This window comes from Engraulis encrasicolus, chromosome 7 (assembly GCF_034702125.1).
Source record: "Engraulis encrasicolus isolate BLACKSEA-1 chromosome 7, IST_EnEncr_1.0, whole genome shotgun sequence".
Classification (NCBI taxonomy): Eukaryota; Metazoa; Chordata; class Actinopteri; order Clupeiformes; family Engraulidae; genus Engraulis; species Engraulis encrasicolus.
The window spans coordinates 25,406,878-25,425,132 of record NC_085863.1 but is presented as its reverse complement, the minus strand read 5'-3'; the positions used below and the strand labels follow the sequence as shown (position 1 = coordinate 25,425,132).

General features: G+C 45.6%; 1 protein-coding gene across 1 annotated transcript in view; it reads right to left on the bottom strand.

The window, feature by feature from the left end:
* Window positions 1–9,207: 9,207 nt before the first annotated feature.
* Window positions 9,208–18,255, bottom strand: part of LOC134451784 (transmembrane protein 151A) — a 37,882-nt gene continuing 28,834 nt past the window's right edge. The window contains exons 3-5 of the mRNA XM_063202184.1: window positions 14,406–14,558; window positions 12,967–13,272; window positions 9,208–10,563 (exon numbers count right to left, since the gene is read on the bottom strand). Coding sequence (XP_063058254.1) covers window positions 9,208–10,563; window positions 12,967–13,272; window positions 14,406–14,558 — 1,815 coding nt within the window. The remainder of the gene's footprint in view (window positions 10,564–12,966; window positions 13,273–14,405; window positions 14,559–18,255) is intronic.

Here is an 18,255-nt window from a genome sequence, read left to right as displayed (position 1 = left end):
AAGTCCTGCTGGTTCCAAAGAAGCTCCAAGCTGATTATGCAGATTACCCACTTTCACCTCATTCCATCTTGCTCTTCCCATCTCTCCCCCTCTTTTTTCATCCCTCCCTTGCTCTCTCCATCCCTCCTACTTGGTTACTGTCTTACTCTTGCCATGTTTTACAGCCCTGTCTATGTTGTTGGGGGAACCAGGGAAGGAAGAAAATAAAAGAAGAAGAAGAAGAAAGGAAGAAAGAAAAATAGGCCTACAGGTGTGCAGAAATGTTAGTGTTGTAACTCGTCTTCTCAATGTGATTACACCTGAAAGGGATCAAAGGAGACGGCTTGTGTGTGTTGATGTTGTATTCAGACGGATCAACTGGTTTGATGACCTAATAGGCCAGACTAGAATAGATCTCCTTTACTATTAATACCCTTAGCAGTCATCCTGGCTTATCTTGCCTCCATTGAAACCATACAACGTAACTCTTCACCTGCTTTGTCGATCAAAAATCAATTGCATTGCAACAAGTAAAACAGATCACTACAGATATATAGGGGGCTTAGGCTACATTAAATTACTTGTTGTTTTACATATCCTTGTGCATATTTCTATGCATTCTAGGCTTGAGTTTGTAAAAATGAGAATGTGTGTGTGTATAGCTGCAGGGTACTGTTTCAGGAAAATTGCTCTTTCTTTTAAAAAAAATAATAATAAAAAAAAAATCAGCATACAAATATTTCTAATATCATTAGTTTGGATATATATTAGCCTACAGAAATCTCTCCAAGCGCGCACAAACGACTCACATTCACATTCATCCATACAAGACTTTGGGGCGTATGTTGTCGACAAACTTAAATCTCAGTTGTAAAAAGGAAAAGGAAAGGGAACGCTATGGGAATCTAGGCCTATGTGTTGAAGGTATTTCCCTATAGGCTACCGTCGCACACGGGTCTATTTTGACCGCCAACCTTACCCGACTGCGTTTGTAGCTTTACTGCGGTCTCCTCTTCTCCTCTGCTGCTTCTCTGTCCTTCGTTGTCCCCTGCCCTCGCTGCAGTAATTTCCGCGGCAGTGTGGCTGGGTGCTGATGGAGCTCGTTTGTCATCAGATATGTGACTATAACCGAGCTGTCCCTTTCTCTCGGGATGCGAGGGAGGGTGGGAGGCCCCGTGGAGAGATGACGGGTCTGGGATAATGCCAGGGTGTTAGGAGGCGACAAAGCGACAAATCAACCTCTGTTAAATCTCAGCAGGTTGCTGACAAAGTGACAAATGCGACGCATTGTGACAGTTTAGGACACCCAAAACAAATTTGACAAACATCCTCATATGTCTGGCGCTTTATGCCCTGCTGGTTATTGTGGGCCTTTATTGAAAAATTAATCTGCATCTGTCATGGCCAGACGTCGGAAACGACTTCCGAATAGAATAGACTATAATCACACATTAAATCAAGCTAATGACGTTGCTTTTTGCCACTTGCTTGTTATTTCAACACGTGCGCACTGCAGTTCTGTAAGCGCGCAGTAATAGCAGACTTCATCGTCGGGCTGCGGAGAATGTGACCTCTGCCGTGGCACCATGACAAATGCCAATTCACGCTTTCTGTTGTTGTCTCCTAGCCTTACGACAACAGGTGGCGCTGTGGTGACGTTTATGCAGAAATAGAGGGCCAAAGCCTGCAGTTCAGTGCATCCTCCATATATGCTGGCTTGTGTGTAGGTTTAGTTTCTATGGCTACGACGCCTTATAATAGAAACATGATTATAGGTATCTTGCTGGGAAACAAGCACATTTAAAGGAGACATCCAAGACAACATAGTCTAATCAACATAATAAATATACCAAGCCAGTGTGAAATGAAGCACAATGAATGGAACACCAACAGTGAATCTCCAAAATTGGGCCTATATTATATTTATATCCGGAAGCATTTCACTACAAATAATATGTTTGGCTTATGTGACAAATAAAATAACTTGAACTTGAATATTATTAAAGACACCATGAAAGAAAGGGAGGTAGAGCTGTATCAGAATTAAGCTGAATTAGAGTGTAGGAAACATACACAGACATCTTTAACATCTCTCTGGAGCAAGCAGTCATCCCATCACTTTTCAAAGCTGCTACCATCATACCTGTGCCGAAGAAATCATCACCATCATGCTTCAATGACTACCGTCCTGTAGCACTGACGCCCATAATCATGAAGTGCTTCGAACGGCTAGTCCTGTCACACATCAAAGCCACCCTACCCCCCACCCTAGACCCCTACCAGTTCGCATACCGAGCCAAGCGATCCACGGAGGATGCAATTTGCTCTGCCCTCCATCCAGCCCTCACCCACTTGGACAATAAAGACTCATATGTGAGAATGCTGTTCATTGACTTCAGTTCAGCATTCAATACCATAATACCACAACAACTCATCAGAAAACTGGACAAACTAGGTTTCAGCACCTCCCTCTGCAACTGGCTGCTGGACTTCCTGATGCAAAGACCACAAGCAGTACGGGTAGGGAACAACACCTCAAGCACCCTGACCCTGAGCACGGGGGCTCCGCAAGGTTGTGTTCTCAGCCCCCTGCTGTTCATGCTGCTGAAACACGACTGCACAACGACCCACAGCACTAACCATCTAGTGAAGTTTGCGGATGATACAACACTGGTGGGCCTCATCACCAAGGGCGATGAGACTCACTACAGAGAAGAAGTAGACCTGCTGGCCAGATGGTGCAAAGACACTCCTGCTGAATGTCAACAAGACCAAGGAGATTGTTGTCAACTTCCAAAGGGTCCAAAAACAACTGCCACCACTGACCATCGACGGCGATGCTGTGGAGAGAGTGAGCAGCACCAAGTTCCTTGGAGTGCACATCAGCGACGACCTCTCTTGGACCACCAACACTACATCACTGGCGAAGAAGGCCCATCAGCGTCTCTACTTCCTGCGCAAACTAAAGAAGGCAAGTGCTACACCCTCCATCATGACAACATTCTACAGAGGAACCATAGAGAGCGTCGTGTCCAACTGCATCACAGTGTGGGGAGGAAGCTGCACGGAGAAAAACAGGAAGACACTCCAGCGTGTTGTGAACACAGCGAAGAAGATCATTGGAGTACCACTCCCCTCCCTGCAGGACATTTACACCACACGCCTCACCCGGAAAGCACTGATGATCATCAAAGACACAAGCCACCCTGCACACAAACTGTTCAGCCTCCTGCCCTCTGGAAAGAGGTACAGGCGCCTCCGTTCCCGTACCACCAGGCTGGCGAGCAGCACAATGCACCAAGCGATCAAGATGCTGAACACTCAACCCACTCTCCCTCCACTGTCAGCCTCTAGCCAGCAAGGCCACTGACAACCCCCCCACCATATCTGCGACTGAACATTCCACCTGCACTACTATACTTGTGACTGAACTTTCAACCTGCACTAACTCAAAACATGCACACACACACACACACACACACACACACACACACACACACACACACACACACACACACACAAGCACACTGCACTTTCTGCACTAAACTCAAACATACACACACTGACACACACACACACACACACACACACACACACACACACACACACACGGACACACGAACACACACACAGACGCACACCGCACCTTCTACCTGCACTAAACACATACACACACACACACACACACACACACACACAGACACACACACTGCTGCTGGTGTACTTGACAGACCTTTTTAATATTTATTTTTCTTCAAATGCTACTATTACCATGTCAGAACGCTATAAAGGACTTTTTTTTAGGAAAAGCACAAAAGCAAAACAATACCTCTTTAATGTATGTCCTCTACAAGTCTTCTGCTGTCCAGTCTTGCACTTTAAATGTCTGTATGAGCACTGTCTATGTCCATACTGTCTTAAGTCCATGTATAAGTACTGTCTATGTCTATACTGTCTACGTCCTTACCTAGATTAGTCTATGTCTGTATGGGAAAGCAAGAAATGTAATTTCAAATTCTTTGTATGACCAGTGCATGTAAAGAAATTGACAATAAAACCTACTTGACTTGACTTGACTTGACTTGACTAAACACAGAAACACAGGCACAGCCCATAGGGCTATGGGCTGTGTATAGTGGCTGTTTGGTGCTCCTCATTTCTCCCAGGTTGACAGTGAAAAGAATCTTAGGCCATAGGGTGGGATCCTTGCTGACCCATTAACATGAGGGATGACAGTATGACCACAGGTGCTCCGTGCCCTCTTGTGACCCGCCAGAGAAAGGAGCCTTATTGATGTCTGGCTGCTGACCCTCTGGAGACCGCCCCCCACCGCGCCCCCGCCCACTGGGGATGCTGCCATAGAAACCGTGTGTTGTTGCCACAGGAAGGAGACCTTTCATGACAGGTCACTTGCATACCCTGAGGGACCAGGAATCAGGTGCTCAGACAGACATCAGACATTATACAGGCAGACTGGTGGTGAATGGTAGGCTACTTTTATGGCTGCTAGCCCCCTCTTCATTGTATATCAAGCACTACTGTTTTGGTGTCACTTATATGCTGGTTACACGAACAGTATGTGAATATTTTAAAATGCCGATATTTTTTTATATAGGCTACATGTACGTGTAAATGCAACATGTGCATAGAAATAAAAACATCATTGTTTCAGGTGTGTTTAAGCCCCCTAAATGGGATATTCTTAAAACCAGAGTTTGAAATGTGCATTCTAAAACGGTTTACATGTGTAAACCAGAGGCCAAAATCAATGAGTTTTCAAAACTATCCATATGCTATACATGTAAACAGCTTCTTAGAACAGTTTGTCTTTATTTGTAGCAATCTAGCAGAGGACTTGAGCTTTATGTCTTTTGGGATAACATCACACTTAAAGTTAAACTGTCACCATTCACTGATCTCAAAAAACAAATGTTTGCATGTATTCATCAGAACAAGTATATGGAAGAACCCTCAAGTTCATCTGGAATCAACACACGATTATGTATTGCAACAAATCACTATATAAAAACAAAATGCACAGCACACAAATCTCGAAGTCAAGCAGTTTGGGTTTTATTTTCGATGTAGTCCCCAATATGGTCATCCCCTACAATCGCCATGTTTTCTCATCCTCCTCTTAACCAATCCAGAGGCCTTGAAAGGAAACAAAACAAAAAATCTCTAGCAGTAGTAGCGGTGTCCAAAGTCACATGTGTATGCCATAACAATGTCAGGTAGCCCCTCCTGCAACCGTCCCATTCAGAAGAAGGGGCGCAGAGCGTACCCCTTCAGTGGCACCATAAGCAAGGCCGTTGACAGCTTTGACCAGGCCCAGGACAAAATCATCAGAAAGGGCCCCCCCTCCCAATACATACAATATAATGGGGACCCAAATCTGGGCCCCCTCTCTCCCTGGGCCCAGGACAACATACCCATTTTTCCCATCTTCTTGTCGGTGGGGCTGCCGTGTGAGATGTGCTTGGTTGGACCCTAATCATGGACTCATACAGTACAGTAGCCTACAGTACAGTGCGTCAGGCAGTGTGACAGCTCCTGTGCCACATATCAATCCCAGCATCCTTTGCAACAGTGAGTGAATTTAGCTTGTGCTTGTTTGTGAGTTGGTATTTGCGTGCTGCTGATGTTCCACGTAGCGAGTGCCCACTGCAATGAGGGCGTCGATGAGGGTGTCCATTTTGACCAGTTTTGGACACTGGCTTGCCACACATTGTGCCTTTGTGATACTGTGTGACTGTACACAATTGTGCGTGTGTGTGTGTGTGTGTATGTTTGTGTGTGTCTGCAGATGTATTTTATCGGAATGTGAGTAGGAGAATATCTGTGTGTAGGGGAATAAAGCGTCAAGCATTGAAGCATTACATTTCTGTGCAGAAGAGGGGGCGTGACATGGAAAGACAAGACAATGCATATGCAGTACAGTACAGTGAAAACCCCTCTCCCCACCCTAGCCCTGCTCAAGCTGAGCATGTAGATAGCCAATGGTCCAGTCAAGTCGAAGAGCTGCCATATGATCCCGCTTTCATGAAAAGGATGACTCAGCAAAATTGGAGACAGGAAGTGGGCCCGCTCAATAACCAATCACATGCCACTTCCTCCGACCACAACAGAGCTTCTAAACAAGTCTAGCCCCCTCGGAATCGGAATGTCACTTTAGTGCTACACTTTGAATGCTGTTGTGAGGACAGTGTTGAGAGGCTTTTTCTTTACATCATCTGCTGATTGGTTATTTTTTCTTTCAGAACTAAGATATCTGAGTTCAGTGGGGCATCATTGATTATACTGCCATGGACAAGTGCACACACATGCGCACGCGCACACACACACATACACACACACACTTGTCCAGAATATTTGTTGCCAATGACCACCTCACCATCTGACCTGCCTCAGTACATCACATACTGTATATAGTCCCTGCCAGCCGTATGTAATGACACTACCGTATTTGACACTGGTTGTATAGTATAGTGTGTGTGTGTGTGTGTGTGTGTGTGTGTGTGTGTGTGTGTGTGTGTGTGTGTGTGTGTGTGTGTGAATGCGTATGAGAATGCTTTCGTTTAGATAGGTGCATCTATGTGTTGTGATGTGTGGTACTATTGGCTATTGCTGGTGTGGGCTAACTCGTCTTGGGTAGCATCCTGTGCTATACAGACAGTGTATTTTTTGTATTGACCTGTTTTGATCTGCCAACGTGAGCAAAGCGACCACACCACACCCTGCTCTGGAATTATATTAGGCAACAGAAGACATGAAAAACAACTCTAGCAGCCCTAACATTCCCAAATAAAGAATGCACAGTGGTACAACTATAGGCAACTATGATCACGGCACTGGTGTCATGTCATGCTGTTTGTCTATGTGTTTACATGACGCACCGTGTTTGTCTGTTTGTCTCTGTGTGTGTGTGTGTGTGTGTGTGTGTGTGTGTGTGTGTGTGTGTGTGTGTGTGTGTGTGTGTGTGTGTGTGTGTGTGTGTGTGTGTGTGTGTGTGTGTGTGTGTGTGTGTGTGTGTGTGTGTGTGTGTGTGAATGTTTGGCTAGATGACAAGCTACTTAGCGGTCATTGAATGATGCATCTTTTTGAGCCAGACACATGACATTGACACCACTAAAAGGCCACTGTGACTTCACTCACTGACATTCTGAGAACGACTCATCTACTGCATACAGACAGACCTGTGACTGGCACACGTAGAACATAATCACACAATTATGAATTAAGAATTCAAATAAATCAGACAGACAATTAACACAATTAACAATTGAGAATTAAACATTCAAATAAACAATGAAGAGAAAGAATCAAAATGACCTTACTGACATTCTGAAGAAAGACTGCTGCAATACCATGCTGTAATACAAAATATAAGCACCTGAATAAGAAGAATCAAAATGAATAGACCAGAAACGCTTATGAATAGAATGAAAAAATGAAAAAAATGAAATCCAGAACAGAATAGAAGTGCCTTGTGAGACAGTGACAGACGGTGGCCATTTAAAGGTAATTAGGAGCAGTAAGAGGCTCGCTGTCTTTTACTCATCCCTGCTCCCTCTCTTCCTGCTCTCCTTTTATCCTCCTCTCAGGAAATCAATCCAGCTCCCCAGAGGAGGCAGACACAGCATCAACCCCCCCATGACACCCACCCCTCCTCTTGCTGAGAGGAGAAGTCCAGCTGAAGTCTCGTCCTCTTTCTTCCATCCTTTTCTTCTATTCTCTTCTCTCTCTGCTTACTGTTTCTGTTATTCAAATGCTCCTTCCTCTTTCTACATTTCTCTGTCTGTCTGGTTCTCTCTACATCTCTGTTTTACCATTGCTTTTTAAATAGCCTGCATCTATCCTCCCTGTTACCTTGTTTCTCTCTCTCTCTCTCTCTCTCTCATAATTTCTGACACATCACATTTGTCTGTGTGCCGGACTTGTCTGAGGGGATCAACATGCATCCTGGCACACAGCAGAAATGGAAGGGACTCTGTCTGATATGTTTGTTTTGGGGTTGACCGGTTGAGTTAGCATGGTGAGCATGCTATGCTAGGCCCCTATTACACTAATCTAATATCGGCCATTTTCCTGTCATTCTTCTTTTAGTTGGAGGTAACCTGTACACATTGTTGTTTTCAACACGTCATCTTAAGCTAATATTCATTAGCTTTGTATTGGCTACTCTTTTTGTCACTTTAACTGTTTAACCCATAGAAATGTACGCATATCTATGGTTTTAGCTTCTTCATTGTTTTTTTATTAATTTAAAAATATCCTGTATTAGCTTCTTTCATTCAACATGTAAAGCTAACCTAACATCTATAGCCTACTGTATGTACCGTAGCCACAAAAATGGATATCTAACTGACTGAGATTTACAGCATGAGTTAGCAGTCCTGTGGCACATGATGGGTTTTTAAAATGGCCGCCAAGTGCTCCTACTAAATTATGCCAGTTATGTCAGATTGCTCTCAGCCAATGAAAGTACATTATAACTCTCATTTGTCTCAGATTCAGCAGCAGCAGCCAGTCTGTCGTTGGTTAGTTGTTGGGACGCGCACACAGCTTCTGTGTGTAGCTGCCTATATGGGCATTCAGAGTCAAAGTGATGAGATGCTTAACAGATGGTCTGGTAAGGAGTTGAAGGGCACAGGGTGGAGTTGTGGCTAGGTGGGGTGGGGTGGGCTGTGGTGTTGTGGGATGATTATAGGAGGCTCGATAATTGGGTTTCAAGCCTGACTGAGTCCACTTCATGGGTCATGGAAAACTGCTACTCTGAGAAAACTGCTGCACTGTACACCTTTCAGAACAATCCTAGGCAAGATGTGAAAACATTCATTGAGAAATGTATTTGGTGTCTTTTCTCTTTGTGTATTTTGTTTTGTTTTGTTTCTTTTTTTTGTTCATTTCATGTCAGTAATGCTAATGTTTTGTTTTTTGAGACACTACTGCTTGTTTTAGGCTAACCTCTGTGAAGGAAGACATATGCTGGAGGTTCTGAGAAAGTCCACTATCTCTCCTTATATGCTAACTGCTAACAGAAACAGATAACATTCCTCTTTCCCTCTGTATTCTCACATTTCCAAAATACTCTCCTTGTTTCCCACAGCATTCCCAAGTTTTCTCTCCGTTTCTGTCCCATCCCACCTTTTTCCTGCTTTTTCCGTCCCCAAGTTCTGTCTGTCTCTCGTCATCTGTATGTTAGTGGATCTCGCGTCTTCCTTCCCTTTACCCTGCGTCAATGTCCCTGTCGCCGTGGCAACTCTCTTCGCCGTGGACAATGAGCACGGGAAAGCGCATGGCATCCTCATAGGTGGGCGGCCCCTCCCTATCCCCATCCCTGGCCTCCCCCACACCTCCTCCCCTCTCCACGTCCACATCTCCTCCCTCCTCCCCTTCTCCTCTCCTCCTTTCCTGCCTCTCCTCCTCCTCCTGCACCACTTCCTCATCCTCCTCATCCTCCATCCCATCTCCCTCCAGCACGGCTCTCCTCTCCTCATCTGCCACGCGGAACGCCAGCGCTAGCAGTCCTCCCGCCACCCCTCCCCCTACACCTGCTACCAGACCTCCTCCTCCTCCACCACCTCCCCCGCCCTCGCTGCACCGGCCCCCCATGCCGCACCCCAGGCTGCGGGAGTGAAACAAACATGGCCGCCGGTGACGCACCGCGTGTAAGCGCCCCAGGGAGAAGCCGCTGCGGCTCATGCCCAGGCGAGCCCCCATGCCCCCGGCCGCCACCACCGCGCTCACCCCGCAGGGCAGCGAGCCGGCACCCATGGCCACGTTGCCACGCACGCGGGAGGGCAAGGAGGAGCTGCTGCTGGAACGGTGGCAGCGCGGGCAGCTCTGCAGCAGGTAGCTGGAGTGGCGCCGGTGCTGCTGCTGGTGGTGGCGCTGGCGCTGCAGGGTCCCGTGGGCACTGACGCTGGCACTTGCGTTGGCACTGCCCGTGTTCAAGAGGTCCATGAGCAGCGCCTCCGAGTAGCTGGGCACCATTTGCTGGTTGCAGCGGATGTGCCACTCAAGCTCTGTGATGTCCACCGTGTTGACGCGCGAGATGACGCGCAGCGTGGGGCCACCGCGACTGCGGCCGCCGTTCTCCAGCCCCGGATGCAGGTAGCCGCCATGCTCGCCGTCGCTGTCCGCATCCTCGTTCTCGCCGAACAGCTTCTCCACGTGGTAGTGCACATACGCCGTGCGGTACTCTGACACCACCCGCAGCGGCCAGGAGAAGAGCAGCGCCGACGCCAGCCAGAAGACGCCGCGGCGTGAGAACCAGGGCTGGCGCGCCGGCTCGGGGAACGCCAGCATGTGCTCGCGGAAGTCCACGTTCTTCAGGTGCATGCCCTCGCGCGCCTCCATGTAGTCGTCCAGGCCCTCGTTGTCGCTGAAGAAGCGGGCGCGCTGCGTCAGGTAGGCGCTCTCGGCACGTGCGCTGGCGAAGCTAAAGCACTTGGTGAAGCGCAAGCGCACCGCCGGGTGGTCCAGGAGCCCTTGCAGCTGCTTGGACACGTCCTTCACGCCGTGACGCGAGTAGTCGAACTCGCAGCTGGACGCGTGCGTGTTGACGCGCTCGTGGTACACCTGAGACAGAATAAGACAGAGGGAGAGAGAGAAGGAAAAAAAGAATCAGGTGTATTTCTTGACAGTGTCGTTGCTAGCTAAGTTAGCAATTTACTTGGTTGCACTGCAATGTCCCAAGCTGCGAAATGGTTAGCAACAATGCTTTTGAGAAACGGGGCCCTGTTAAAGGGACAGTTTGGTCAATTTCAACATGCAGTTGTATTGCTCACGCTACCCTTGACTTGTCAGTACCTGGTGATGCCACATTTTTCGGCTCAGCCCTTTCCGAGATATGAGAAATTCTAATGGGGGCAGCGTTTGTTTACATTTTTAAAAAATGAAACATAGGCCAACTCCAAATATTTTCCCAAAAGGTACTGCTGTTTGCTAGTTGTCTGCTGATGTTTTATAATCTTTTGGATGTTTTTGGGAATAAATAAAAATGTTTTTTGAAATGTAAACAAAGAGCTGCCCCCATTACAATGACCAGGATCTCGGAAACGGCTGAAGAAGAAGAAAAAAAAATCTCAGGCACTGACAAGTCCAGAGTAGTGTGAGCATTACAACTGCATGTTGAAATTGACCAAACTGTCCCTTTAAGGAAAGCAAATTAGTAGACTCTGCTGCGTCTTTCACGTCATGACGAGAGTAGTCAAACTCAAGGTGTGCACGTTCACACACTCGGTGTGGTAGAGGGAGGGACACATGGACAAAAAAGAGCGAGATAATCAGGTAAGGAATGGACGCCAACAGGTCCTACTGGGCGTGTGCGTGTTCACACGCTCGTGGTATGGCTAAAGTTGTGGTAGAGAGAGAGAGAGATGAAGAGAGAGATAGAGAGGGATATGTAGAGAGAAAAAAGAGAGGGAGATTGTGAGATAGTATGGAAGGAAAGAGAAATAATTAAGTAAAGGTTGTAAGTAAGTAGATGCCGGAGGATGAAATAGAGGAAGCAAAAGGAATGGCGATGCCATTGCCTTGGCAGGTTTAGAATAACAAGATAACTTTTTAAGATAATAATTAAATTCTTTATTTTTAATATCAGGCACATATGTATGGTTCATATCAAGGTAAAGAACAGTATAAAAATTGCATAGCAAGAGAAGTTAAGAAAAGAAAAATAGGAGAAAAACTAAAAATAAAAGATGGGTACACACCCATCAGACATAGAGGCAGTCTCTCCAGTGTCGTCTGAGCTTGTAATAAAAAGTAACAAACGCTATAATATTACACAGTGCACCTTTAAGGCACACATCAAGCATGTCCCCGGCCTAACAAACTGTGAGCTAGAGAACGGGTCATTAGCTTTTTAGCAGCATCTATACTTCAGGTCTCGAAAGGGAGGCTTACCCACATTCTTGACCAAGCAGTGCTAGATGCCATGTGCTAAAATGCAGTGAGCCTAGTACAGTTTCTGTGCTGCTCACATTAAAGACTATATTTTATTTCTTTTTTATTTCATGTTATTTTATTTTACATCATTTTTATCTTACTTTACTGTACAGCACATTGAATTGCATTCATGTATGAATTGCGCTATATAAAATTGCCTTGCCTTGCCTTACCTTGCCTTGCCTATCAACATTTCCAATGCCGAACTTAAGCTCTGTACACACACACACACACACACACACACACACACACACACACACACACACACACACACACACACACACACACACACACACACACACACACACACACACACACTCTGTAAATGACACGCCCTTGTTGTCTGCGATAGTGGTATTAATAGCAGCATTCTATTTTTGAACGTTATCAAATGCTAATTCAAATTACACGCTTTCAGCTTTTAGTTTTTCTCTAAGAATTGAAAGTGACTTTGGATAAGAAAACCTGTCAAAAAACAAAATATAAATAACATAATAATAATAATACATATTGTAATAACAGAATAATTGTATTTATTTATTCATGTATTGGGCAGCTGTGGCCTAATGGTTACAGTAAGTAGATGGGCTTTAGATCAGAGGGCTGCAGGTTCGTATCCCATCTTTCCGCTCCCTAACACACTCCATCGCTGAGGTCCCAATTGCAGTATGGACTCACCTGCATGGTCCTCCTGACGTAGTGATAGCTAATGGCTTTCCACCAGGTACAGGTTGTGTGTGTGTGTGTGTGTGTGTGTGTGTGTGTGTGTGTGTGTGTGTGTGTGTGTGTGTGTGTGTGTGCGTGTGTGTGTGCGTGTGTGTGCGTGTGTGTGTGTGTGTGTGTGTGTGTGTGTGTGTGTGTGTGTGTGTGTTTTCGTACAGCAGGTCCACATTACCTGTGTGGTGGTGTAGGCGTCCCCGTTTCAATAGCGTGTCACCTGCCTGGTCCTCCTGACGTAGTGGTAGCTAATGGCTAGTGTGTGTGTGTGTGTGTGTGTGTGTGTGTGTGTGTGTGTGTGTGTGTCCAGGTTACCTGTGTCGTAGTGTAGGCGTCCCCGTTGCGGTAGCGCGTCACCTGCCTGGTCCTCCTGACGTAGTGGTAGCTGATGGCCTTCCACCAGATGCAGGGCGTGGCTTGCTGCAGCCTCTGAACGCGCTCGTAGACGGCGGCGGTCTCGGCCTGCGGCAGGTCGGCCGTCTTGGAGTAGCAGTGCCAGCACTCCACCAGGTAGACCAGGTAGAGCATGGCCAGGAAGGCCAGCGGGATGTACACGTAGCCGTTGGAGCACGGGCTGTCGTGGTAGAAGCGGGCCGGGTCGCCGTAGTGGTAGGCCTGGCCCTGTGTGGTGCACGGTACAAAAAAAAGTAGTTGTCAATATTTTACTTGGCCTTGAGCACTGCCACTTTAACCCATTTTAGCCTAAGCCCTTTTTGGGAAAAGATGCCATCTCCCTACTAAAACCTAAATATCTCGGCCTCCGAAGCACATAAAAACATGAAATAAGTTGCATTTAAAAGCTAGAACCTTCATTTTTGCACTATAATGTGTTCATTCAGCTCTAACATACCCACATTTTTAATAAAACAGCTCAAATCTAAAGACCTTGAATGCAGCGTATATGTCGCTCCAGGACACAATGGGTTAAAGGGGCACGATGTAGGATTAAAAGTATATTTAATCACTGTCCTGATGCTTATTTGAGTGAATAGTAAGTGAACGATGACTCTCGCGACCACTTTCACAGTCCACTGTCAGAGAACCCCAAATGTAACTTTTGACAGAGCGACCCGAACGAGTATCGTGGGACACACTTCTCATACAAAAAATGAGCCAGATACATGCTGCCAGCTCTCTGACTTACTGAATACAGTACACTACATGCACTTCCATCGATACCACCAGTCTCATTAGGGTTACTTCTGAGGTCCTTGACCAAGCATACTATTTATAGAGTTTAATATCAACTCTTATATTAACACTGGTGGAGTTATATTAACACTGGTGGAGTCATGAAAGCCCAACTGGAAACTTCAACTAACATTGTCATTGTAACACAGCACTCCAAAGCACACAGTGCTCACTGCACACAACAAAATTGCATTTATGCCTCACCCGTGCAATTCTGTTATACTAACACCGGAGGAGTTACTATACATTCATTAGTTAATTATTTAAAATTTGGATCAATCAGCTATGCAAAAAACTTCCCGTCATCGTGCAGCTCTCGCAGGAGAGCAGCTGTCCACGCGGTGGACCGATCAAAAGTGCTTCATGGGGTCCGTGCGCGGACCACTGCACTCGAGAAGCTGAGATAGTTGGATTAGGCAGCGTCTGGGGCAAGATCGCTGGCCATGGTGCTGAAGTACTGCCACGGCCAAGAAATGTCTACGCAGTAGACATTCTCCAGCTCGAGAGTACGGAGTGCCACTGAGAGCTCAGTTTTTACCAAAAGGTGCATTTCGTATTCTTACTGTGTGGTCGTCGGCCGCCAGCACGGTGACACGGTAGAGCGAGCACCAGCCCAGCGTGCAGAAGCAGCCAATCATCAGCAGAGTCAGCAGCAGGCACTTCCAGTGGGACTCACGGCACAGGGAGCCGCCCAGGGACTGCTTCAGGGGCCGCTGCTGCAGAGACAGGAGAGGGAGAGGAGGGGAGACAGGATTTAGAAGGGTACAGGGAGAGGATAGGGAGAATAGGGGACACAGGATTTAGTGGGGTACAGAGACAGGAGAGGAAGAGGAGGGGAGACAGGATTTAGTGGGGTACAGGGAGAGGAGAGGAAGAGGAGGGGAGACAGGATTTAGTAGGGTACGAGGAGAGGAAGAGGAGGGGAGACAGGATTTAGTGGGGTACGAGGAGAGGAAGAGGAAGAGGAGGGGAGACAGGATTTAGTGGGGTACAGGGAGAGGAGAGGAAGAGGAGGGGAGACAGGATTTAGTGGGGTACAGGGAACTGCCCAGGGACTGCTTTAGGGGCCACTGTTGCCGAGAGAGCAGAGGGAGAATGGGGGAGACAGGATTCAGTGGGGCACAGGGCGTAAATGTAATACGCCACACAGTGTTCAAGGAGTAAATATAAGCACGTAAGTAGGGTAGGGGGAGACCGAGACAGGAGGTAAAACAGGATGTTAGTGGGATACAGGTGTGTAAAAGGTGCACCGTGCAAGATGGCGGTCAGAAGAGCAGAAGAGAATGTGGTGACAAGATCCAAATACTCAACCATTTCTAATGTGATACATCAGTGGAATATGAGTAGTGAAAGTATGTTACCGAGAGTTTTTAGTTCAGTAAAAATAAAAAAAGAGTAATAAGGCATTTGGGTTTGCCCACAGGGGGTCATTTTAGAGAGCCAAGAACACCGTGAGGGTTTGGCAGAGGTGACGATGCATTTTGGAAAGACAAGACAGCATTTTACATCAAGCAGAGAGAGCAAAGTGAGAAAGCACCATATACAAGAACAACAAGGGAGAAAGATAGATGAAAAGAAAGATGGGGGAGATTGAGAGAGAAGTAATGACATTTTGGAATTTTGGAAAGACAGAACAGCATTTTACATCAAGCAGAGAGAGGAAAGTGTGAGAATGTCATAGACGAGAACAACAAGGGAGAAAGATAGTTGAATAGAAAGAGGGGGAAGATTGATGAATAGAGAGAGAGAAGTAAAGACAGAGAGAAATAGAGATAGAGAAAACAAACTATGTCAAGTGTGTGCTTTATTATGCTGTTGCTTGCTCTGTTCTCGTCTGCTGGCTTGATTTGTGTCCTCTATTGTAAGTCACTTTGAATAGAAGCGTCTGCTATGTGTAATGTATTGTAATGTAATGTAAGTGGGTGAGTGATAACTTTGGGAGAAAAAAGGAGTGTGAGCGTGTGTGTGGGTGTGTAAGGGAGACAATGTTGACATATCACAGAGCAAAGCATAGAAATAAGTGTATGAATGCCAGGAGTCTGTCACTACGAAATAGGGCCCGACCGATATGTTTTTTTCAGGGCCGATACCGATACCGATATTTATGGAAATGGGAGGCCGATAACCGATATGTGCAACCGATATATAGAAATATTGTTCATAATAACATTTAATGAAATATAAATTATTATTATATATACACATATCTTTCGTTATAATAATGAACTCTCATGGACTGAAAGTGTGGAGAGCAGAATAGAAGATGCATTAAGGAACGAAACGGCTGCAAAATTGGTTGTGAAAGTTATACAAACTTATCTGTGGAAATTTATTGAAAATATGGTAGATACGATATCCCAAAAATGCTAAATATTGGCCCGATATATCGGTGGGGCCGATATATCGGTCGGGTCTTACTACGAAATGTGCATTACATTTATGCCACATCTCAAAAGTGCATTACATTATACCATTTGGCTGAACATTTATCCGTAATATAACATTTTATGTCCAACAGTACAGTAGATGGCCATTCAAGACCACTGTTCTCTTTGCCAGAGGAATATCTGCCATGAGGGTCGAAAAACATTGCCTTGAAACTAAATAACGAAACATATTTTTGGAGCATATAACCCAGGGGTGTCAAAACTCATTGTAGGCCTAGTTCAGGGGCCATATGCAGTGAATTGGATCTCAACTGGGCCAGACCAGTACTGTAAAATATCAGAAATCTCTGCTTCATATCGGAATCTCATAGCGAGTCAATCATCACAAGATTCAGGAAAAAAGGAAAAAAGCGAAGCGCTGCATGGATCCAAACTTTTTTAACACGGGTGCTCTACTGTAACAGTACCATAAGTGGGTAATGTAGACATCAAAAAATAGAGAGCAGGAGTCTGTGGCACTCCGGTTTCTAATTTTTTACTTTTACTCTTGGCAGTCCATTTGCCTTCGAGAAAAAGTAAAATATAAGAAATCGGAGTGCCACAGTCTCCTGCTCTTTATATTTTGCAATCATCCCAAGATGTCGGTGGATACATTGACTATAAATGGCCAGCAAAAAAGTTAAATTCGTTCTCTCAAGTAATGAAAACCTGAAATCTCAGAGACACACAGCACCTTTGTAATGGGCTAGAGAGTCGCTCCTTTTTATCACATTCTTAATTTTTCCTCACAAGTCTGAGGCCGTATTAAACCATCTGGCCGCATCTGGCCCCCGGGCCTTATGTTTGACACCCCCTCGTATAAAGTAACCAGTGTGAGTTACTACTGTTGTCTGGTGACTGGATTATTTCCACTGTGGATGTGCACACCCCAAGCTTCTAAACTCTTCCATTACACAACCCTTTTCTTAGCAGAGACAAACATGGCAACAACACAGAAGTAAAGGCACACATACACTATGGTCAGGGGCAGATCTAGCCATTTTGGGGCCCTAGGCAAAATATAAACATGGGGCCAACATGGAACAAGTGTGCGGTAACCTTTATTGCATATTCCTGCGTTTGTCAACACCTGCATGGATCTTTGAACGTTTGCATAAACATCGGGCCCTCAACACGTCACCAATTAGCATGGATGGAGCGAAGGTGATATTTTAGTGTTTTGTCTCGTTACATTACATTACATTACATTAGATTACATTACATTACACTTAGCTGACGCTTCTATCCAAAGCGACTTACAGTTATTTACAGGGAATTGGTTACAGTCCCTGGAGCAGTATGGGATTAGATGCCTTGCTTAAGGGCAACTCAGCCATGGAGTGTGGGAGGATGGAAATCAAACCGGTAACCATCTGATGTAAAGTCCATCTCCTTAACCCAAGCAGTTGTAGCAGTCTGGTATAGAGCTTTGATTACTTTACATAAGTCACAAATGCACCAATAAAAATCTGTCGTGCATACTTGACATACTGCACAGATGGTACTTCTACATGTGTACAGGTGTGTAGGGAGTCCCTATACTAGGGACAGACAGTCTGCCGTCATAAGACCAAGGAAGAGAGAGACAGACAGACAGGCAGGCAGGTAGACAGACAGAGGGACAGCAAGACAGAAAGGCAGACAGAGAGACCAGAAAGACCGGATATGGGGGTAGCCACCACTTTAGCACATCACATCACTACTACAGTACAACGTAGGGCTGCACGATTATGGAAAAAATCATTATCACGATTATTTTGGTCAAAATCATAATCACGATTATTAATCACGATTATTGATTTTTGCAGATTTTTTTGAAAATTATAACAAGATGAAATATAACCAAGAATGAATTACATACGGCATGAGCAAAATAAAATGAATTGTAATAATTATTAAGGCAATAGAATGAAACTTAAGTGGACAGATTTCTGGCCAGAAACACCAGCCTGTCAGTATGTTCTGGTTTCAAGGACGCTCTCAAAAG